This window comes from Xenia sp. Carnegie-2017, unplaced genomic scaffold, assembly GCF_021976095.1.
Source record: "Xenia sp. Carnegie-2017 unplaced genomic scaffold, XeniaSp_v1 HiC_scaffold_20, whole genome shotgun sequence".
Classification (NCBI taxonomy): Eukaryota; Metazoa; Cnidaria; class Anthozoa; order Malacalcyonacea; family Xeniidae; genus Xenia; species Xenia sp. Carnegie-2017.
In genome coordinates this window covers 11,368,353-11,392,830 of record NW_025813483.1, presented here as the reverse complement: position 1 = coordinate 11,392,830, position 24,478 = coordinate 11,368,353, and the positions used below count along the sequence as shown (strand labels likewise).

The 24,478-nt window shown below is 35.2% G+C and overlaps 1 protein-coding gene and 2 long non-coding RNA genes across 7 annotated transcripts; 1 reads left to right on the top strand and 2 right to left on the bottom strand.

The window, feature by feature from the left end:
* The first annotated feature begins 4,036 nt into the window (after window positions 1-4,036).
* Window positions 4,037-21,043, top strand: LOC124442252. Its single transcript, XR_006947192.1, has 2 exons — window positions 4,037-4,091; window positions 20,986-21,043. It is a non-coding gene; the product is annotated as an uncharacterized LOC124442252 (long non-coding RNA).
* On the bottom strand, window positions 4,337-4,965 carry LOC124442256. The gene is made up of 2 exons (XR_006947196.1): window positions 4,923-4,965; window positions 4,337-4,478 (listed from the first exon to the last, which is right to left on the bottom strand). It is a non-coding gene; the product is annotated as an uncharacterized LOC124442256 (long non-coding RNA).
* LOC124442226 (transient receptor potential cation channel subfamily A member 1-like) lies at window positions 7,844-23,675 on the bottom strand. Of its 5 annotated transcripts, none has more exons than XM_046992719.1 (15): window positions 23,561-23,675; window positions 21,578-21,843; window positions 21,193-21,429; window positions 20,450-20,714; window positions 19,931-20,177; window positions 19,743-19,835; window positions 19,430-19,671; window positions 19,042-19,333; window positions 18,520-18,694; window positions 18,201-18,437; window positions 18,001-18,089; window positions 11,685-11,942; window positions 11,030-11,347; window positions 8,975-9,206; window positions 7,844-8,516 (listed from the first exon to the last, which is right to left on the bottom strand). In XM_046992719.1, exons 2-15 carry the CDS (start codon window positions 21,807-21,809, stop codon window positions 8,428-8,430), a joined length of 3,006 nt encoding a protein of 1,001 aa, XP_046848675.1. In that variant the 5' UTR covers window positions 21,810-21,843; window positions 23,561-23,675; the 3' UTR covers window positions 7,844-8,427. The 5 variants fall into 5 exon arrangements, with proteins under 5 accessions (XP_046848675.1, XP_046848677.1, XP_046848676.1 ...); XM_046992721.1 differs by having other exon boundaries at window positions 21,578-21,810; XM_046992720.1 differs by having other exon boundaries at window positions 23,565-23,675.
* Between the last annotated feature and the right edge of the window lie 803 nt (window positions 23,676-24,478).

Sequence of the window (24,478 nt, the reverse complement as noted above, 5' to 3'; positions counted from 1 at the left end):
GATTCTTTCTACAAGGACGCTTGTTTCTTGGTGCTTCTGTCGGACTTGGTCGTTCATTAATTGTCCAGTTAGTAGGAATACAGAAAAAGTCACTCTACAAAAAACACGTTGTAAATGTCAGCAAAATGAATTATCAAGAACAGAAATTAAATACATTGAAAAGAACAAAACTTTTATACCTGATTTCCAAGCGTTGTCCTGGTCCGTTTGATCCAGGCGACTTGGTCGGTCTCTTCCTATTTTTTTCACCGCGCAATTTTTGTGTGTATGTCGTAGAAATATATGGTAGCATTTTTATTTGCGAAATTCAATGACCCCTAGCTACTTGCAGCATTGCAATTTTCGTTATGAACGTTAAATGTAATTATCAAAAAGTAGTGAATGAAAGCCAGCTATTTTCTCACAGCAAGTGACATCCTTCGTTAATAAACAAAAATTGACAAATTTTGTCATGAAAAACCGACTGTTTTTATTTTATTTGGGTGTTTTTCATGATTAAGGCTCAAATTATAGAAATAGACCATCAGGATCCTTTTTAACTATCTCATGCAGATACTCATACAACACTTATTTACTCAACTTACAAACCACAAGACATGAATCGTGTTTTTCCACTCGCTTGTTTTCCATCTTCGTAGAACATATTTCGTTTTTTTAGTCCAGTAATTTCAATATTATGTTCATACGTAAATATGCCAAAGTGATGTCCATTCAATGCCTTTATACCATTCCATAAACAAAGTACTCAACATTGTTAACCAACAAAGTAGCTAGTGAAATCATGAATCGCCATTTCGACAGATTACAATTTACAATGCACTCTTATGGTAAGTTTCAAACAATCGAAGACTTAACATTGTGGTCAAAGCATTTTACAGTGAAAGCTTTCATATTACGAGGCCTGCACAAAGACTAGTTGATTGCTCCACGTAACTCATACTTCTTTATATCGTCAGTAAAAAGAAAGATTTACCTTTCTTTCTACAACGTTAAAGTGACTAATTAACCGTTGAAGTGAAAAAAAAACTAAATTATATTCTTTAATTGACGTCATGATTAGAATTTTTTAATGTGATTGGCTCCTTAGGAGCTTATCACCTTTCACAAAGACAAATTCAGTGTACTTATATTCATTGCATATATTCAGTAATGAATAATGTGACATTGAAGAAACAAACTAAAAATCAGCAGCATGAATAAAAACCAATGCGATTTTCACAAGAACAATAGAATCAAGAAGCAAATAATTATTTAACGTCAATGTAGTTACTTACGTTTGTACTCACTTGACTTAGTTTCTCCTCTACTCTTGGTATCTGAACAACCGAATTTTTTCACAAATATCGGAAAAATCCTCTTGCTGTTGATCGGATTATGCCAAAATTATCGGCTATTACCGAGTAGTGTTGCAAACACTAACCAATCTTTTTCTTTCTTCTTTTGTAGCGACTTCAGTCCTACGAGCGTATTTTTCTATGTTCTCAAAACGTTTCTTTAAACTCAAAGATTCCAATTCTTGTTCAGTTGCATTCACAGATGTTGGTGGTCTTGATTTTTTCATCAAAACATTCAAATTCATCGGCAATCAAATAAGACGATTTTCGGTAACTTGTCGTCGATGACAGTTGAAGCCAACAACTTTATTTTACTATGCATAATCAAAAATCTTTATACTTGTCGCCTATGTGTATAGTCTTGTTCCATGTTTTATGAACAACATCTGCTTTCCATGACGCCTCGTGACTTGTATGAGGCAAAACTTGAAGTGAATAGTACCTTTATACATGGTGTTAAGCATGTCATTATATGTATTTGTTCCACATGAATTGTTCGTACTTGAACAAATTATCGGATAAGTATCAAATCTAATTTTTAAAAACAAAACGTATTGTTGCCAAACAAAAGAACTGTGCTTTCCGCTCCCTTCATTAATAAACGTAAAATGCAAATGACAATTGACCATTTTTCTGTGATATTACGCAAATCATTAAACCATAAAACAACGCAAATATGAGTTTGGGCATTAAGATGTTGGTGACGTCAAGTTTTGAAACTTTTTATTAACGTCGAGACGTGTTGGAAACGATTGTTTATCACTATGAACTTGAAAATTGTTGTTCAATTATAGAAATGGTGAAATAGTTCGAACTTTTGCGGCTGCGCAAATATAGACTATATAATTACAATTGGTTCTGCTCGTTCGGTGAGCGACGAGCTCACATAAATTCATCGATCATTTTTATTTAATTTTTGTGGGTGTTAGCAGGCGATCAGACACGATGGTCAATTTTGATCATAGCTTACCATGGATTTCCTAATGCAAATTATTTTTTATTGAAATTCAAGGTAAGACAACCTAAAATAAATGTAGATTAACGTAGAAGACAAGCATTTTTTGAATAGCAAGAACTAAAGAAGCAAATCACATAAAATAGACTAAATACATGAAGGCGTTTCATATTCCTTACAAGAAATATCCGCAGCTTTTGTATAAAAATGAAGACAAAAAATATGTATAGGGTCCGAATTTTTTCCATGCCAACTCCACTCGATGTTCCGGTGCGAATCCTGCCTGTTTCCTTGAAACATTCTATGCCTGATCAAAAGTCCACTACTATCAACGTGAAAGACAGAAAACAAGTGACGCTGGTAAATAATAGAAACGTGAAGAAAAGATGTGAATGAGAAACGTGAAGAAGAGAGGTGAAGGAGCGATGTGCAGCTTAGAAGATAACACGATATGTACTTTTTATATTTTCTTAATTTTTGCGAAAAATTTTGGCAAGTGCTATTAGAGCCCGCACTTAATTGCACCGAAGCCGGCGTATTTCGCTTGACGTAAATCACACGATATTAAATTGCTTTGAAATTTCTATTTAATCTATTTGTTTTAAATATTTTAATAAAGAGCGCTTCATCCAACGCAAAAATACCAGGGTGGATCTTGAACCCACAGACAAGAACCTCGAAAATAACGCTGACAATGAGCGTGTTTCGCTCGACCTAAATCGTCTCGATAGTATTTGGATTTGGAACCTTTATTTAATATTTTTTATGCATTTAAAAAAAGAAAGCTCCAGTTGCTACGCTGCGTTAAGCCCAAAGATCATGCCATAGGCCGCCCTGGCGTTAGTAAGGTTTGTATTCCAGAAATATAACACATTAAAACTATTTTTTCCTGTCAAAATTACACATCTTGTTAAAATCATGCGCTACCACTTTGGGGAAATCTCTAACCATAGTGACTACAGTTTCCATAGTAGCATATTGTGGTTAACGAGGTGGAATGAGTTCCTAAGGATTTGCTGTTTCAGCATTTCAGACAACAATGGAATCAGTACGAAGAATCATTGACAGTCAATCATTATTATTAAATAGTCTACTGTCTTCAGCCTCGTTTTCATTCACAGAAATTGTTACATCATCATGAACGACCACTCCATCCTTTTCTTCGTATAGATGCATTTCACTATGCTGTCTCTTTAATTCATTTAATTCGGGATCGTTCTCCCTTGCTTCTGTCTCTTTGTCAAAATCTTCTTCAGAATACTTCAAATCATCAACGACACCATAGTCACTTGCATTCGGTACACTGAATCTCTTATTATCGTTTTGTACTCTTCCCCAAGACTTTCGCTTAGACTCAGCTCTTGTCTCCTCTGAATTAAAGGTTTCTATACTCTCACTGTAACCTATTTAAGAAAATACAAAAGTACGTAAAGGCAACAGCATCTCCACTACTTACAATGTATGTCAATGTAGGTAGTGATGTATAAACAACAAAGAACAAGAACAGTCTTTAAATTACCTAAAATATAAACTAAGATGACGTGTGTCAGTGTAGGTAGTAATGAATGAACAACAGAGAACAAGAACTGTCTTTACATTAACTAAATTATAAACTAAGATAACGTTTGTCAGTGTAGGTAGTGATGTATGAACAAAAGAGAACGAGAACTGTCTTTACATTAACTAAAATATAAACTAAGATAAAGTGTGTCAGTGTAGATAGTGATGAATGAACAACAAGAGACAGAGATCAGTCTTTACACAACCTAAAATAAAAACTAAGATAACGTGTGTCAGTGTAGGTAGTGATGTATGAACAACAGAGAACGAGAACAGTCTTTACATGGCTTTGAAGTGTGTTTGTGGAAAATTCAGAAAAATTTTTACAAATAAGAAATGTTACCTCGAAATTGAGTAGTATCGTTTTGTTTATCTTGACTCATTCTGACATATTCGATTGATCTACGGTTCCTTTCTATTGTAAACTCGTTTTGAATCGCTAACATTTTATTTTGCAAAACAGCATTCTGCTTTTGCAGTTCTTTCACCATTTCAATCAACGCTGACATGTCTTGTTTCTTTCCCATTTCTTCCCGGCTCTCATCGACTACATTGGTAGAAAAATCAGGACCGTAAAATATATAATCCCAAACGGGGCGGGTAAAGTTGTATGTCTTGTTGGGTCTCTCCTGTAAACAAGGTATGAGTGTTTTTTTACTTCGCCATGGAAATGAAGACCTCTTCCGTTCTATGTCAATTATCATTTTCGCCTAAATCGATTAAAAGAAAAATGTTATAAATGTCATAACGATTGCTTTTATTCACCTCATTCATTCATCATCACCTACACCGTTATCTTAGTTTAAGTAGTGTAAAAATTGTCCCCGTTCTCTGTTTTCATTCATCACTACCTACAATGACACACGTTATCATAGTTTATATTCTAGATAGTGCAAAGACTGTTCTCGTTCTCCATTGCTCATTCATCACTACCTACACAGACACACGTTATCTTAGTTTATATTTTAGATACTGTAAAGACTGTTCTTGTTGTCTGACGTTCATTCATCACTAACTTCACTGACATACGTTATCTTTAGGATCTAATTTAAAAGCTTCATGAATATCCTTACCATGTGAATGTGTTTCTGCAGCTTAGCATGTTGCATAATGCTATTGGTATCATCAATGGCAAGGGCAAGCAGAAGGTTCATAATAATGATAGGCATAACGACAAGAAAACCAACGAAGAGGACCAACTGTAGTGGATAAAATGTGTCGTAATCAGAGTAGTCACCGAGAAATGTCTGTTTAAAATCAAACTCTCCCATCGTCATCGTTGCTCCAGTTAAGATAGACACGCTAAACCCCTCAAATCCCTGTCTATCATTCATTATTACTGTAAAAGCAGCAGCAAAAGCGACCAAGAAAAATATTAAAAGACCCATGACCTAAATAAGAATTGCTGATATCATTAAACATTAGGGTAGAGGGAGAACTCATAACTTCAGCAGACGAACCTTGATTAGTGTGTAGGAAATTTTCTTATCATGAGAATAATTATACCGTAGGAGGCAAACCTTCTTAGATACATAATAAGATTCATCCAAGCACAGAATAACGCTACAGAACAGGCCATCCATTGAAAACTTGTTTTTACAGACATACTGTCGTTACTTGGTACAGCAAAGATGAATGTTGATACGTAGAGAACACATTCCAAATAGTTGACTTTGTCCATAAAATAATTGAATTTGTAAACGAATAACTACATTATTAAATAGAGTATGTCAATATCAAGAGATCAAATTAAGCGTAGACATATTTTGTAAATTCGTTTTTAACGATTTCGCAATTCTTATACAGGGGAGAGGAGAAAAAAATCAGCCCTATACACAAAATTATTGTTATAGGTTCGCATCTCGTCATTTCTTAGAGAAATGTTATAGAAATGAAGTATTGCTGTTGAAGAAAGAATGAAACAAATAGTAATGCTGACATATAAAACCGTAATGTTCATATAAATCTTATAAAAACTTATAAATCAATAAAAACTTATAAAAATCTATCCGGCATACTTAAATCTTCTGGAACCGTAAATGTTAACAAAATACATACATTATTAAAAACTCATTTTATAAAAAAGTATTAACATAAAGCTTTGAACTATCTATTTAAATTACTATAATATACTTATATTTTGTTAAGAAGTGCACGACTGCTATATTCGTCTTTAGTGTTTTGAGATGGTTTAATGGCATTAATGATTTGCTTACACAGAATGGTGCACAGAAATACCAAAATACGTATATCGTTTTTATACGGTTGATGGCTTTATAAGTAAACGCATGCTTTCAGGGATATTAGTGAAGGTAAAATGTGCTCTTTTCTATTTAAGATAAAATGTGCTCTATCTATTCTATTCCTTTACTGACATTCACACTTTCTTATAATTTCAAATTATCTTCTTCACTAACCACCTCCCAAAGTTTTCATTGATAATTTTGAAAAGGATAAGAATTACAATAAAACAATTTTTGTTTCAGAAACACTTTCACAGCTAAACGAGCAAGCAACGATGTACAACAAGGTACCAATGATGTACAATGAAAAAACAATGATGTGCAATTAGAAAAAAACGATGTACAATTAGAAAAAAATGATGTGCAATTAGAATGAAACGATATACAATTAGAAAAAAGCCATGTACAATGACAAAGGAACGATGTACAATTAGAAAAAGACGATTTACAATGACAAAGGAACGATGTTCAATGACAAACAAACGATGTACAATTAGAAAGAAACAATGTACAATTAGAAAAAATGATGTGCAATTAGAATGAAACGATGTACAATTAGAAAAAAGCGATGTACAATGACAAAGGAACGATATACAATTAGAAAAAGACTAATTACAACGACAAAGGAACGATGTTCAATGACAGACAAACGATGTACAATTAGAAAGAAACGATGTACAATTAGAAAAAATGGTGTACAATAAAAAAGCAACGATGTACCATTAGTGAAAAACGATATACAAGTAGAATGAAACGATGTACAATGACAAAGCAACGATGTAGAAGATAAAAAACGATGTATAATTAGAAAGAAACGATGTAAAATAATGCTGACCTTTACAAGAATTTGTATGCAACTCATTTACCGGTAGCAATCTCATCTGTTTTTCGGTACAATAACCTGACGATCAACATGTCATATGTGCCTAATCTTCAATCCGGGATAACAATCTGTAATTTGAGACTTCCCTGAAATGGCGATTTCGACTTAGCTCTGACTTCCAGGATAAAAAAGCAATAATCTTCGTGATATGCTTGGAATGTATAGAAGGCTTACTTTTAAAGGTAGTGAAGGGAGGAAAACATTTCCTAATTTCAACATCTACAATGAAAATTACCATACTTTATCTCTGTTCGAATGTCAATTTGGCATAAATCGACAAATATTCATGACGGAGATTGAATTTTTATATTTTCAAAGAACAAATAATATGAGATGAAAAACAACACTAAACTTACTCTTATTATGCATTGTTTCAAAGTGATTAACGTTGTTTTGCTGACATATAGGACTGGCTATATTTCGCCTACTTACCTACTTTCCTCGTTTCTTCCACGCAAAACACGTTTTCAGCCGTATTTTTCCGTCTTGAATGCTTTTCTTGTCAAGTTTTGAATGCATTCAACGATTCTTAAACATTTTCATGGTCATTGATGACAAAATAAGATTTCATCCCAGTTTTGCTAAAAGAATAAATAGACATTTTGCAAAACAGACATTATCGGTCGAATTTGCCGCCATTCCGAAGTGTCATCGCTTCTCTGCTCGCAATAAATAACATTCCTCGGTATTTAATCTTGAGTGTAGTAATGCAGTTTTCAGTAAAAGCTTTCATATTACAAAGCCTGCACCAACACTAGTTCATCTTTCCATGTAACTTGTATGCTTCGTCAGTAAACGGACAAAATTTAACTTTCTTTCTACAACGTTAAAGCCATTAAAATTTTCCGTTGAAGTGAAAACACACTAATTTAAGTATGTTAACATTTATTTAATTGACGTCACGACTGAAATTTTTATTGTGATTTGCACCTCACGAGCATGTCATCTTTCACAGATACATTAAGTAATCCTCCAATGCATTTGAAGGAAAAAAATTCCATTAAAATCTTCAGACTTATTTGGGTTTTAATGTCATTATTATTAAAAGTAACGATGATTTTATTTTCCAGTTTATATAGAGTTAGCTATAGAAAAAGGGGAAAGTTTGAGAGAAACGAGAAATTGCGTGGCAATTTTATTTCCAAATCTCACTAGAAACTATGATGCTAATGATTATTAATAATATACATGAAAAAATTTCTTAATCCTGTTGATTTTTAACTTCAATGTACGTATGCATTTCAGCCGGCAAGTTATTAATACCAATTTGCACCTGGTATTTACTATAAATTGCCCTGCTCTAAACCATTAAGAATTGAGAAATTTTTCATGCATGAATAATACACGTGCATGAGTACTTATGTTGGGAAATTACGAATTGCTATTATTTTATATCTGTTGTCCTCCTGATTTCGGCTTCAGATCATCAGAATTCATTTGAGTATATCGCCTCTACGATTCCTGGAAAAAACGGCGAGAATCTTCCACAGTTGATTCATTCTCTTTGTTCTTCTGTAAAGTTTCCTGGCTCTGTTTACAATCTAGTGAGACAATTACAACAGTTCATTCAATTATAACAGTGACGTAACCAGCCTCAATCATTGGGTAAGAGCTCGTAGACGCATACCTGACTCATGTTACTAACCGTAATAAGTTATTGACTGATTACAATTAATTTTGAAGAGGATACAATACAGCGATAATTTACAGTATGTGTCAATATGTGACATAAAATGACTTATAAGCAAGATACGGTACTTAATTCCGCACACTACAATATTCTTGAAGTTCCGCCTGCTATAGTATCCGCTATTGCATTAGATTTATATCGTGATGTTCGTGTGAAAACATGGAATTGAATATTTATACATGACAACAAATCAAAAATCAAAATGGAAGTTTTTTTTTAGGAAAATTAAGATACGTTTAGTAATAAAGCAATTTTAACTTGAAACTGCGAGGAAGCAGATTGTTATATTTTGCTCATGCATATACTTGCCTGGTTTACAGTTTTCGCGCTTCGACATGTTATCGTTCTTCCCAATATTTTCGAAAGCCTCGTCAACTGGATCGGACGAAAAATCAGGTCCATAAAATATAATTTCCCAAAACTTATGAAGGAGGCCGTGCTTCTTGTTGGGTTCTTCTTTTACGAACATTTTGCTTTGTTTAAAACAAGTTTTCATCCAAGGTATGTACTTTTTTCTTTCGATATCGATAATCATTTTCGCCTGAATTGATCAAAAAAGAAATCTCGTTCTCTGTTTTTCATTCATCATTCCTACATTGACAAACGTTATCTTATAGTTTATATTTTAGATAGAGTATAAACTGTTCTTGTACTTTGTTGCTCACTAATCACTACCTGCACTGACGCACGTTATCTTAGTTTATATTTTAGATAGTGTAAAGAATGTTCTTGTTCTCTTTTGCTCATTCATCACTACCTGCACTGACATGCGTTATCTTAGTTTATGTTTTAGATAGTGTAAAGACTGTTCTTGTTCTCTGTTGTTCATTCATCACTACCTACACTGACACACGTTATCTTAGTTTATGTTTTAGATAGTGTAAAGACTGTTCTTGTTCTCTGTTGCTCATTCATCACTACCTACTCTGACAACGTTATCTTAGTTTATATTTTAGTTGGTATAAAGACTGTTCTTGTTCTCTGTTGTTCATTCATCACTACCTACACTGACACACGTTATCTTAGTTTATGTTTTAGATAGTGTAAAGACTGTTCTTGTTCTCTGTTGTTCATTCATCACTACCTACACACACACGTTATCTTAGTTTATATTTTAGTATAGTGACTGTTCTTGTTCTCTGTTCATTCATCACTACCTACACTGACACACGTTATCTTAGTTTATATTTTAGATAGTGTAAAGACTGTTCTTGTTCTCTGTTGTTCATTCATCACTACCTACACTTACACACGTTATCTTAGTTTATATTTTAGTTGGTATAAAGACTGTTCTTGTTCTCTGTTGTTCATTCATCACTACCTACACTGACACACGTTATCTTAGTTTATATTTTAGATAGTGTAAAGACTGTTCTTGTTCTCTGTTGTTCATTCATCACTACCTACACTGACACACGTTATGTTAGTTTATATTTTAGTTGGTATAAAGACTGTTCTTGTTCTTTGTTGTTCATTCATCACTACTTAAACTTACACACGTTATCTTAGTTTATATTTTAGGTAGTGAAGAGGCTGTTCTCGTTCTCTGTTTTTCATTCATCACTACCTACACTAACACACGTTATCTTAGTTTATGTTTTAGATAGTGTAAAGACCGTTCTTGTTCTCTGTTGTTCATTCATCACTACCTACACTTACACACGTTATCTTAGTTTATATTTTAGTTGGTATAAAGACTGTTCTTGTTCTCTGTTGTTCATTCATCACTACCTACACTGACACACGTTATCTTAGTTTATGTTTTAGATAGTGTAAAGACTGTTCTTGTTCTCTGTTGTTCATTCATCACTACCCACACTGACACACGTTATGTTAGTTTATATTTTAGTTGGTATAAAGAGTGTTCTTGTTCTCTGTTGTTCATTCATCACTACCTACACTGACACACTTTATCTTAGTTTATGTTTTAGATAGTGTAAAGATTGTGCTTGTTCTCTGTTGTTCATTCATCACTACCCACACTGACACACGTTATCTTAGTTGATATTTTAGATAGTGTAAAGATTGTACTTGTTCTCTGTTGTTCATTCATCACTAGCTGCACTGACACACGTTATCTTAGTTTATATTTTAGGCAGTGTAAAAACTGTTCTTGCTCTCTGTTGTTCATTCATCCCTACCGACACTGACACACGTTACCTTAATTTATGTTTTAGGTAGTGTAAAGACTGTTCTTGTTCTCTGTTGTTCATTCATCACTACTTTCACTGCGCACTTTATCTTAGTTAATGTTTTAGATAGTGTAAAGACTGTTCTCGTTCGCTGTTGTTCATTAATCACTACATACACTCACACTACAAATCTTAATGATCTCATTTGATAGCAACATATGAATATCCTTACAGTTTGAATATGTTTCTGCAGCTTAGCATCTTGCATAATTTTACTGGTATCACCAATCGCAAGCGCGAGCAAAAGGTTCATGACAATGATTGGCATGATGATGATAAATAAACTAAGAAAGCACAATTGTAGCAAGAAAAATGTGTTGAAATGACCGCGGTCTCCAAGAAACGTGTCTTGAAAATTAAATTCTCCCAATGTCATCATTGCTCCAGTTAGCAGAGAATAGCCAAAGTTCTTGAACAACTCTCTGTCATGCATGATGGACGTAAAAGCTGCTGCAAAAGCGACCATGAAACATATCAAAAGCAGCATCACCTAATTAATAGAAGTTGGTGCGTTCGAACATTGGCCATAGGAGACGTTATAGGTCGTAAAGATCGATCATGTTTGGCATCTTGCGTGATTTTATGGATAAATTGAATGCAAACAGATTTGGGAGAAATAAGAGGAAGACATGATACATGTCTGCATATAGGTATGGAGAATACAAGAAGCATATGAACAGTAAACAATGTACATGACGAATGATACTTAATACATGATTTATTTTAAAAACTTATCTTTTTAACATAACTGAAATGGTAAATTTGTCATCATCTTACATTACACAGAAGGGTTTTCAATCGCAAATTCATGATTCAGATACACGAACCTTCATTGTTGAGAGTAAGATTTTCCACATCATTTGAATAATGATACCGTAAGAGGCAAACCTTCTTAGATACATGGCTAAATTTATCCAAGCACAAAACAACGCTATAGAACAAGCTTTCCATTGAGAACTTGTCTTTGCAGCGATGTTTTCATGACATGGTACAGCAAAGATGATTGTCATTGCGTAGAGAATCCATTGCAAAAGGTTGACTGGATCCAGAAGATAATTCATGAAAGCCTTCAAGTTAACCAATATCTGCATATTTGAAAAAAAATGTGTGAAATCATAAGGTTCAATTGACACCGAGATATGATTATGTGGACCATTGTATTATGAAGTTACATGTTTGTAAATGTAGATCATCCAGGTTGGTATAGTTCTGAGAGGTACTCTTTTTGTTGTTGTTGACTGACTTTTCGACAACCTTGGCGGTAGTCCTCTTCAGAGTCAAATGAGGAGTAAACGTCAGGTTTGCCGTATTTGTTATCTGGTTCTTACGTCATTGTATTGTGTGTACAGGAAATGTGTATTGTCATTGTGAATTAGTGTGAAGTGAAATATTTTTATTTTTCGTTGTGATGTCTGATTTAGGTGTGATGCTTTTAGTGGTAATGTGTGTGTGTCAATTGTGTATTGTCATTGTGAAATAGGGAAGTGTAATGTTTTTAGTTGATCGTTTGTTTGTATTGTGAATAAGTCGTTTGTAAGGTGCCGGTAATTGCTGTGATCTGTTCAGTGGGGTTTGTTCCAAGTTGGTATACCAACTTTTTAATGTAAGCCATTGTCTATAGTCAGTACTGTAAGTAATGCATTTTGCCGAGTCCTAGTCAATGTTGTGCTTTGTGATTCGGTGATGTTCGGCAATGTGATTAGTTTTGTCTTGTTTCTTAGTAGCTCGTTTGTGCTCAGGGTTTTTGTACAAGTAAGTGCCAGATTAAGTGGAATACTGGTGAACAGTGATTTCACATCAAAAGACACAAGTATATAGTTTCCGGTATTTGTATAGTCTCAGTTTTTTAATGAAAGTTTCAGTGGAGTGTAGCTTGTGTTTTGATTTGTTTGTAAGTGGTTGCAGTATGTTAGTCAAGTACTTTGAGAGTTCGTAAGTAGGCGAACCACAGAATGATACAATTGGTCGCATGGGTATTTGTGGTTTGTGACGTTTTGGTAGTCCGTATAGTCTAGGTGGTCGTGGTACTAAATATCTGAGTCGATAATAAATACGTTCAGATATAATGTTAGATTTTCTCATAGAGAAGATCTTGCTGTTAAGTTTGCGTACTAGTGATGGTGTTGGGTCTCGTTTGAGTTGTTCGTACGTTTGTTTGTCGTTAACAAGGGTGTCCATTTTGTTGAAGTAATCATTCCTGTCCATGACCACAGTCAGGCGTCCTTCGTCTGCTGGTAAAATGGCGATGTTGTTGTCGTGTTTTAGTCGTTTGAGTGCTTGTTGTTCGTCCTTTGTCAAGTTGTTGTCACGTATATAGGACGATTGTAAAGTAGAGGCTATACTGCTTCTGATCTCGTCTTTGGTTGTCTCTGACAAGTCTCTTTGACACGCAAGGACAGCCTCGACACTTGATACTATCGTCTCAGTCAGGATTCGTCTAAGTGTTATGGAATGTTTTAGTCCGTAAGATAGTAGTCGCGTTTCAGTTTCGTCTAATGAGCGGGAAGAAATATTCCTCACCCAGTTATCGTCATGTTTATGTCTTGTACGCGTTTTGGTTTGTTTTAAACGTTCAAATTTTTGTTGCTGTTTGATTTGATGTTGTGTCTCTGTCTTGTTTGCTCGTTTCTCTGCAATAGTTTGTATCGTCGAAACTGAGTTTCTTCAGTTTGTTCAGTCTTTGTTCTTGTTGTTTGATGTAATAGTTGATTCGTCTGTGACAGTCGTTAATCCGTGGCAGTGCCGGATTAACCATATGGCAGAAGCGGCATATGCCGCGGGCCCCGCGCTTCTGGGGACCCCGCGCTTGCCTTTGGAAAAAGAAAAAAAGGGAAATAAAACGAAACGGCCAAGACTAATTGAAATATAAAAGCGTGAGGCCCAATTCCAAAAACGGTAACACTGCAAGTATCAATGATTCACTGGCAAAATATAGGCTATATTTTGCAATGGGATAGGAGATCCATTTGTATCGTCATATTACATGTTGCAGTTTCCGTTAATTTAGCTACACCTATTATATTACATAAAGTCTTTCGTCTGGCAGTAGGATTGCAACTCGATATTGTTGTAGTCTCGACTTTCAAACCGTATTGAATACTATCAGACTTTTTTCGATTCATTTTGATAATTTTTGAGATTGCTGTTGTTTGTGACTTGTAAGTGTTGTTGACAAATTCAAACTGGAGATATTCAAGGTATTTGGCTGAATGCTGAAGCAGTGACGGCGACGCTTGGTAAGTTTTGATGATTTACTAACTGCCGTGAGCCGTCTGCATTCTTACGTTTCCTTGGTTACATGTTTATTCCTCATATATAAATTGCCGATTTATATAAAATAACAATATATTCCAAAAATGTCCTGAATTCCTGGCAGCTCCAAAGGCCCAAGAAGCGTATGCGTGTTTGATTTATTTTCTCACAATTCTATATGTGCGATAGTAAACCGTCAAATCGTCCTTCTATGTTTTTGTGAAAGTAAATATTACTAAAACGTCACTTTCAAATTTTTAGGTTTGCTAATTGCTATAATATAGTTAACAATTAAAGAATGAGTTCCACCAGTGGGGGTGGCAACCGCGACCGCGACAAAAATCGCAAATATGCATCTGGAGCAGCAAAACGAAAGGCAAAGGATGAACGAATTTTACGGGAAAGTAAAGTTTTAAGTAAAATGCCGAAAATATCGGAACTGTTTCCTCCGAAGGCTGATGAAGGTTCTTCTGAGCTGACTGCTGCAGATGAAGCGATGACAACAATGGCAGAAGCAGTTGAGGAACGACACCGGCGACACATCCAAGGAGTTGACATCTGGTGATACGTCCATTTCCACTGATAACAATGATGGATACTCTTGTGATTTGGGATTATGGCCTACTGATATTTCTGACAATATGAGAGAGCACTGGGCAGGTCAAGGGAGTAGTCAGTGCAGAAATTCCGATGCCGATTTCAGCGCAACATCAACAAGATATGAGGGAGATGCTTACAATAGACGATGTCAAAAAACTTTGTTCACGTACACACATGAGCTTACAAAACAGCAACATCCTCGAAACTGGCTCTGCTATTCACCATCCAAACATGTCGTGTTCTGTTTTGCGTGTAAACTCATGACTGACAGCATCGTTTTTGGAAAACAAGGTTATAATGACTGGAAACGCGCATCCCAGTCAATTCCACGACATGAGAAAAGTTCAGCGCACCGTAATGCTGTTTTCAGCTACTCCAACGTAGCGATGCTGGCTGCCGTATTGATTCAGAACTGGTCACACAGGCCAGTGATGAGCGTAACTATTGGCGGGCAGTACTTGAGCGGGTAACAGAAACCATCCGTTACCTTTCCGAGCGAAGTTTACCATTTCGCGGCACTGATGAGATCGTTGGATCGCCAAAAAACGGTAACTACCTGGGAACATTAGAACTTATATCGATGTTCGATCCATTTCTAGCGCAACACATCAACCGTAATGCAAATAAGGGAAAGGGTCACACATCCTATCTCTCAAAGACCATTTGCGAGGAATTCATCCAACTGATGGCAACTCGAGTTCGCGAGCAGATTTTACAGAAGTTAAAGCTGCAAAGTATTTCTCCGTCTGTGTAGACTCTACCCCAGATATTTCCCACGTTGATCAACTGACATGCATTCTTCGATACGTTTTACCCTCTGGTCCTGTCGAACGATTTGTATCTTTCCTTAACATACGTGGACATAGCGGAAAATTGCTAGCTGAAAGGCTACTAGATTATTTGAAAACCAATAATATAAATATTTCGGATTGCCGCGACCAGTCATATGACAATGCAAGCAATATGAGTGGGAAATATAATGGTATGCAGGCCATTATTCAGCAACATTGTAGCCTAGCACAGTACATACCCTGCGTTGCACATTCCCTTAATCTTGTTGGACTATCATCTGCCAGTTGTTGTCAAGAAGCATCAAGATTCTTTTCAGCAATATGAGTGGGAAATATAATGGTATGCAGGCCATTATTCAGCAACATTGTAGCCTAGCACAGTATATACCCTGCGTTGCACATTCCCTTAATCTTGTTGGTCTATCATCTGGCAGTTGTTGTCAAGAAGCATCAAGATTCTTCAACTTCCTCCAACGATTGTACTCTTTCTTTGCTGCTTCGACGCATCGTTGGAAAGTTTTAACCGACCAACTTTCAAGCAAGAGACTTCCAACGGTTAAACGTATGTCTGATACTCGATGGTCAGCACGTGCAGATGCTACAAAAGCTCTAGTAATAGGGTACGAGGAAATTAATGCTGCTTTAGACGAGATCCATGATGATCAAGATGAGAAGCCTGAAGCCAAAAATGAAGCCAATAGTCTTGCGTCTGATATGGCCCAGCTTGAAATTGGAATTCTGGCAGCATTATGGCATCAAATCTTGCAACGATTTCAGAGAACAAGTCAGATCCTGCAATTAGATCAAGATCAACATCTGTTGCATTATATGAACCAGATTTGAAGAATTTGAAGCCAAAGGAAAGGAGCTCAGTGAATGTGATCAATATAAAGAAGAGATCAAGCGCGTGCGTAAACGAAATCGTCGTAACGACGAGCCAGGATCAGCACCTGATTTGTTGCAGATTCCAGCCGACAAGTTTCGCACAGGTACTTTCCTTGTAATAATCGATAGTCTGGATGCTGAGTTGCGAAAACGACTGAGTGCTTACATCAACATTGCTGAAAAGTTTGGCTTTCTGCGAAAGCTTACAGATCTGCCAGCTGAAGACGTGTTGGAAAACGCACAAAGATTGCAAAAAGCATTTTCCACTGACCTCGAAGTCAATTTGGGTGATGAATTGCTCCAGTTTTCTAGCTTTCTCAACACAGAATTCGTGAAAAGAGCATTAGATGCGAGTCATGCAGCTGCACCTCATTATTCTTCAGCTCGAATTGGATCTTCTGCTCAGCCTAGTGAAGACCATGACATCGATGTAACATCCGATGATGATGACGACATCAAAGTGAACGTAGACTCCTAGAACTGCGTATATACAGGTTTCTTGTGGGAAATAACCTGAAACTGTATTTCCAAACACTGTTATTGTGTTTCGCATTTACCTCAGTATGATGATATCAAATTGTTCTGGTGAACGGTCGTTCTCGAAATTAAAGCTAATAAAGGATCATCTTCGTTCAACCATGACACAGGAACGACTAAATAGCCTTGCTCTTCTGAGTATTGAAAATGATGTTCTGCGTAGTATTGATATGTCATCCCTGATTAATGATTTTGCTCTTATGAAATCCCGTAAGCATAACGTTAATAAGGCTTAACACTTCTGCACAGTAAAACCTTTTACATCTTTTTTTATCGTGTTTATTATATTAGTCTGTTTAATATTGGTATGTAATGTTTGGTATACGTACATGATTGTAAATTGGAATTATATTCAACGTATTGGTTTAAATAGGCCAAAATACGAGGTTTTATTGTTTGAGTTAAAAAAACAGTTTTTTATTGCATTTTGGTAAACACAGGGGTTGGGGCAAGGGCCCCGCACTGATATTATGCCATGGCCCCCGCAAAATGTTAATCCGGCCCTGATCCGTGGTCTGCTGGTGGATTTGACAATCTGAATAGCCTCTTGTGTGTTCAACGGGGACTTAATTCTAAGTCCTGCCGGAACGAGAAATCAAATGAAATCAAGTGTAATGAAATCAAATGAAATCAAATGTAAAAAAATATATAATACGAAAACAAATCCTGTTTGCTGTATTTGATCATCATGGCAAAGAATTTATTGTTTTCATAAGGTAAAATCTTTACGCCATCCAATGCAGCTCGAGGATATTTCATTAGTGTCATTGGTGTCACATCACTTACATGCTTCAATTGATTGGAAGGTTAAATCTGCATGCGTTGCACCTTCTCAGTAGGTAAATACAACTGCAGCAGCAGGGAAGATATGAACCAAGAATAAAATCTGCTAGCGTACAACAACAATATGGAGGGCCCTAACTTACTAAGTGCCCAAGAGCACTTGCAGCGACATTTGCAGTCGAAAACACAGTAATTTTTTCATAGCATATAGATATATATAGATGGCAAATTACAGCACAGGATGCACACTAGAGGATGAAGTATTTGCTAGCAAAAGATAGAGTTGAATACTGACCTGAATTATTTCATTCAAACTTTCAATGCCAGTAAAAACAAGACAAATAACCATCGCTGCCTTAACATCTATGTTTGCTTCTGGTAATTCTATGCAGAAATATTTAAATTCAGGTATCAAAAATATCTACTTAGCAAATTTGAATATGTCCAATTCAAAATGTTTGTAAAGTACACAATGTTGTGATCTATATTCAATACCTGTGCTTTTTACTGATGGATTGTATGGAGGAATATTAGTTGCATACACGTTCAGAGAAATTAGAAATGCCATGTAGAAAAACAAGCGTATCATATACAACCCACATCCAAGTTCTTTCCACTTTTCTTCAAGGAATTTGCAGCAGACAGGATGACGTAAACATTTGTAGCTTTTAAAAAGTACCATATTTTTGATAGCGGTCAACGGCTTGAATTTTTTAGTTCCTTCACTTGTCTCTGTCAGAGAAAAACAAAAAACACCCAAATTATTTTGTAATGTGATGTACAAATAATTTTATACTAATTCTGAGTATAATACCTGAGGGATTATTTTGTAAGTACTTAAAGTCATATTTGACTTTATAATTCTCACATTTTGGGTGATTTTCGGGTATCATGCTTTTACACAAAACTTGATATGCCACCTCTGACATTTTTTTCGAAATCAAATTGGCCATTGTTCCTTGTGGACCATACATTGTTTTCTCTATTATCTAAAGAGCAAAACCATTATTCAGGCAGTCGTACACTTTACAGCAGTTTTGCTTAAATTTATGAAAATTTCTTTACTTCATGCATGACACATCATTGATTAAGTGGTAGACGCTATAATGCAAAACTTAAGTTTCAATGTTTCTAACATTGTGCTGAGCATGATGCCAAAATTACTAAAATAGCCCTTGAAGGATGAGCATACGTCTAAAATTGACAAATAATACTAAAAAAATTACTGAAAAAATGTAAAAATGTGTTTTTTAAATAGTTCGTTAATGCTCAATGCACCAATTGGATTCCGTAGCAAGTGTTTTTTAGCAGACAAAGAGATAAAATTCGTAGGAACCTCATCCCATTTATCATGACACACCATCGCAATAGCATTATCTTTATCGCCATTTAAAATGGCATAATCCAAGCAGCCAAATAATTCACCATCTTTCGTAATGGCTGCTTCTTCATCCAATAAATATTTCACCACATTTATTTTGCCATGTGAAGCAGCTTCGAGTAATGCTGTTCGTTTTTTGTCGTTCTCGCGATCGATCATGGAACGTTTATGCTCTACCAATAATTTAACAATGTCGAGTTGTCCGTGCTGCGCTGCGATATGAAGAGGAGTAGACTTATCTTTGTCGCTATAAAGTAAGGCAAAACATTTGGCTTAAATTAGCCTTTCGCTTTTTTTTCTTCTTTTCCTAGTGATCTTGACAGAAATGAAAAAAATTATTTACGTTAACATGATTGCTCCGTTATTCAGTAGACATTTGACGACCTCGGAGCTATTTGTTTTTGCTGCTGTATGAAGCGGGGTTTGCCATGTATCATCGACCTTGTTGATCAAAGCTGGTTTATGGACGAGGATTAATTCAACCACATCAGAGTTCTGAGAAAGAACAGCGCAATATAATGGTGTCCGATAACTCGTCGAGAAGACATTCGGATTAGCGCCATGTTCCAGCAGAATTCTTACACTCTACAAAGAACGTGGTATTTAAAGCTTACTGTTTTGCTTAAACGAGCTTGAAAAAAAATGAACTCAATTGCCTCAAGAAGTCCGTTATAAGCTGCGTCATGAATGGGAGTATAACCACCACCTTCTCTTTTTGCATTTATCAATAAAAGGATACGATCGTTTTTCTAAAACGTTTTGAGAAAATATACGTTTAAAGCTTCTCTATCCGTCTCTATAATCTAATAGCTTCCATATAACAACAAACAAAATCAAGTTATACCTTAAGTAAAATTTTTAATATTTCAGGATAAGCGATTGCATAGTGAAGAACTGTTCTGTTTCCATTGCTGCCATCGCGGATGTTAAAATCAGCATTCAGATCCAGCAGTTCCTCGACGACCTGCTGATAGCCACGTTCTGCAGCGAGGACTAAAGCAGACTGAGACTTTTCCGTCTTTTCATTTACAAAATCCATGTTCATTGATCCTATGTACCTAACAAGACCGCTTCGATCGTTGATTACAGCTCTAAAATGAAAAAAAGACAATACAAACAATAAATAATGCATAAGACCGAAGATGCGTTTATTGTTAAAGACATCATAAAATGAAAGGTATTTATCCTTTAAAGAGCAAATTTATCAAAAGTTGGTTTACATTTTCTTTATTGATTGATTCTCATCTGCTACAGACCACTAAAGAGTTAATTTAATAAGCTTGCATGTGCTCAAAACACTAATTATAAGGCTAAAGAAGAACAATTTCCATCTTTCAAACAGATAACTATACAAATCACTTACTGATGTAGTGGAGTAAATCCCTGTTCATCCCTTCTCTTCATTTGCTGAGCAACTATATCTTCTGCCTTCGACACTAATTGTGACAAAATATTCTCCATTCCCTTTTTACAAATTTTATGAATCAAATAGCTATCATTGATTTCTTCTTGTAAATAGTCTCGGCCGATATCATCATGATGTTCAAGAAAGACTTTTACTGTACTTTCATCTCCACTGTTCACAGCAGCATAAAGTACTTTGCGGAGGTCATTCACATTGTATTTTCCTGAAACCAAAATATAGCCATCATATAAGAAAGGAAGTCTGAGCAAAAGAGCAATATCAACAATACCTAGCAGCCATATAAGCATGTAAGTGGTTATGAATGAACAACAAGAAAGAGATTAGTCTTTACACTATTTAAAATACAAAATCACTGTCAGTGTCAGAGAAAGAGGAATAATTTGTATGTAATGAAGTGATGAAGGTACAACAGGAAACAAGAACAGTCATAACACTATCTAAAATATAAACTATGTTAACGTGTGTCAGTGCAGGTAGTGATGAATGTACAACAGAAAACAAGAACAGTCATAACACTATCTAAAATATAAACTATGTTAACTTGTGTCAGTGTAGGTCGTAGACGGGGACGATTGAGTAGTAAAGAAGCTTAACTAATTGTGTATTGTGTATTTTTTTTCAATAATATAACCACTTAAAAATAATGAAAACAATGTATAACGCTGTAAAAATCCATTCACCTTGTTTTAGAAAAAAGTCGAGCATTTTAGCATGGCCGTTATAAGCAGCAATGTACAATGGAGATCGTTCTGTGGTGTCAATCCGTGTTATCTTTCCATAGTGTTCCAACAACATCTTAGCGATCTCGAGATGGTTGAACTTTGCGGCAAAATGAAGTGGTGATCGACCATTTTCACTTTCGACATGGTTTACAAGACGAGCAATTAATTTATTTTCCAACAACTTACGAAGAATACCTACACGATGAAGCAACATGCTATTGATGACAACCCTGTTAGTTAAGTCACATGCAGATATACCAAAAACACATAAAAAATTTTTTGCTTCCAAAAATCTTGAAAAAGCCGAGGCAAAGTCCACGCACACTTTTCTCACAAACCTCACCTTCGTCACCCATTCTCGTGGCTACATGAAGCACACTTTCTCCATTATAAGCATCGTAAATTGCCGCAAGTTTCAATTGTTCAACATCATTTTTTCCATCTTGAGTGTCTATCTCATCACTCAATGACTTCAACGGGAAATGAAATGAATTACTAGAAACAATCCCTTCCACGTTATCCTCGTGTCGCAAGTTGGCATTCCTACGACAATTTTGTAGAATCGCCATTTCCATTCTGGACGAAAATATAGGATTAACTTGCGACAACCTGAAGACAAAAGCATCAATAACAAAGGGACTTAAATCGTTCCTAAAAGATAAACTGCAACATATTTTTTGAATTGTTCTTATATGTTATTTTCATACACGTCATCAGTCATGTGTTCATACATTGATAAATCCACTTTGAGGTTAGTAGTAATTACAATATCGAAAAAAATACATTCTTTCTGCTCACATTTTCCTCACTCGAGCATTGTGAACAGAATGTGAGATAATCACACGTAGAAATACCGAATTCGACTAAAATACAACTATAAGAGTACGATGCGTTGTTTCTTGTTATATGCGCCCAACAGAAATATGATTTTTGTGATCACCAGCGTAGCTTATTCCAGTATAATATTCTTATTATTTTGAGTTGTCTATCATCAATTTTTATTCACGATACAATGAAGTGATTTCGGTTTTGATTGGTCAACTACCTGCAAATCGTTCTTGATATCTGTAACTGTAAATATGACGTCGTGTTTACAAATAATTCCTGGTATTTGTAAGCATGACGTCTTATCTACACATTATACTTTCTATAATTGTTGACGCGAATATAATCAATCAGCTAAAATGGAAGTTTGCAACAATTTCTAAAAACGATATCCAAAAGTTTTTCGGGACAAAATTAAGGTCGTGGAAAACACAAAAAAGGCGACAAAGCTTGATTTGAAAATACTTACAACATATTTAAAAGAAAAGAACTTGTATACACCCTCTGATAAGGATAAATTGGCGGATGTTGTAAAATTGTTTTTAAAAATTTTGTAAAAATCAAACTGTTTCAATATTTCTTTCAGTTGAGGGGAATAATAAAAGTGCAAACTAAAACTTTTTGTATAAATTGAAAATCACAGTGTTTATGATACATCCAGCTCATAGAGATCACCAGGCAGACAAACAGCAACAATCGAAATTTTTCAAAAAGGTCGGGAGAAGGAACAGTCCGAGTCAAGTCACGTAAATGAAAACGTCCTCCATATATGGTGTTCCTAACACAAACATAACTTAGAAAACATTCAGAAAATCTGGCGGCAGTTCCACAGTACATAATAATTTATACATGAACCACTTCTTTGTTTATAACATATTTTATGTATATTTGTTTCATGTCGATGACGCATAAAGTTGCATTTGCTAAGTATTACAGCATTTGAAAATAAATCATAGTGTGACAAATGATAAAAATTAATGCCCAACATAAAGTTTTAATTAGAGTCATAGAAATAGATCAAAAATTGTAAAATTGAATTTATTGTGACGTTTCGTCTTTACTCAAATTCCATTCCCCTTAACCTCTTTTAATTTCTCTTTACTTTACTTCCAACTTCCTTATCATATAATCCATTTGACACCGCCTCCTTTAGTAGTAATTTAACACCTTTCGTAAATATAATATCTTGTCTTAACATCCTATTTATTAATTGTCTGAAGATGTCTTAAGTAAAAACGAAACGTCACAATAAATTCAATTTTACAATTTTTGGTCTATTTCTATGACTCTAATTAAAACTTTATGTTGGGGCATTAATTTTTATTACACGAATTCGATTTCCGCTCAGCAAGTCTCTCGCTACAAATGATAAATTGTAGTTCGGTGTTAGCAGTTTTACATCAAACCAATGACAACAGCATTTAGAATTATGCAGCCCCTTTCACAGTCAATAATTAATAATTAAGTAATTGTATGACACATCTTAACAAAAATTTCATACCTACACAATGATAATACTGCTCAGTCGATGACAAATCGGCAACTCGAGATTGATGTTAAACTTGGACAATCGTAGATTGACGACTACATACCAAAGTAATTTTTGCGCAATTGAGTTTATAATTTAGAAATACCTAATGGATTCCCAAGGTGCGAGAGGAATGATAACTTCCTTTCTTATTTAAATCAATTGGATATCATTATTATAAAACAATCAATAAATATATGTCATGTGAACTCTCACACAATACCTATAGGGGGAATATATTCCAATTATTTAAAGATTCCCGTTTACACTAATACGCTTTCGTTTGAAAACGAACACATTTTGATACGTTTAGGCCTTCCGTCTGGTAGATGGGCATATGGAAATCATAAGGAAATCTTGGAATTTCTCATGCTTCAAGAATATATAATTGTTTGTAGTTAAATCTTAAATTGTTCCGTTATACAACGCTATGATGGCTTTACACCAAGGACAGATAGATGTTCAACGATAATACGTTCTATATGGGCCTTCCAATGCACAATAAGAGCAAAAAATCGGTCTTCGAATGCAAACCTTATCATAATACACCCGCAAAGACCGTCACAGGCAATCAGGCTGGTCGCTCAACACATGCCGAGCATGCATAAATTACCATTTTACATCAGGCTACGATTTGCAATCATCGTATTCAAGCGATTTAATGCGTCTTGTAAAAAATTTCGGTCTTTTAAAAACGCATACAAGCGAAAACGCACTAATGTAGACTGGGCCTTAGTTGTGATGTTTGCCTTAATATACACGTACATATACACAAAATGTTGACAAATTTAATTTAAGAAGCCTGTCACAAAGAAGGGGCCAGAGAGTAAAAGCACATGAACAGATCCTGTATTTAAGACGCTGACTTTGGCCTGATAATTTGCTTTCCTA

Coding starts and splice junctions, on each gene's coding strand:
- LOC124442226 (XM_046992719.1), bottom strand. CDS start 21,809: ATGGAAATGGCGATTCTACAAAATTGTCGTAGGAATGCCAACTTGCGA. Junction 19,334..19,429: donor AACGGAGCAATCATGTTAAC/GTAAATAATTTT, acceptor CTTACTTTATAG/CGACAAAGATAAGTCTACTC. Junction 11,348..11,684: donor TCTTACTCTCAACAATGAAG/GTTCGTGTATCT, acceptor TCTATTAATTAG/GTGATGCTGCTTTTGATATG.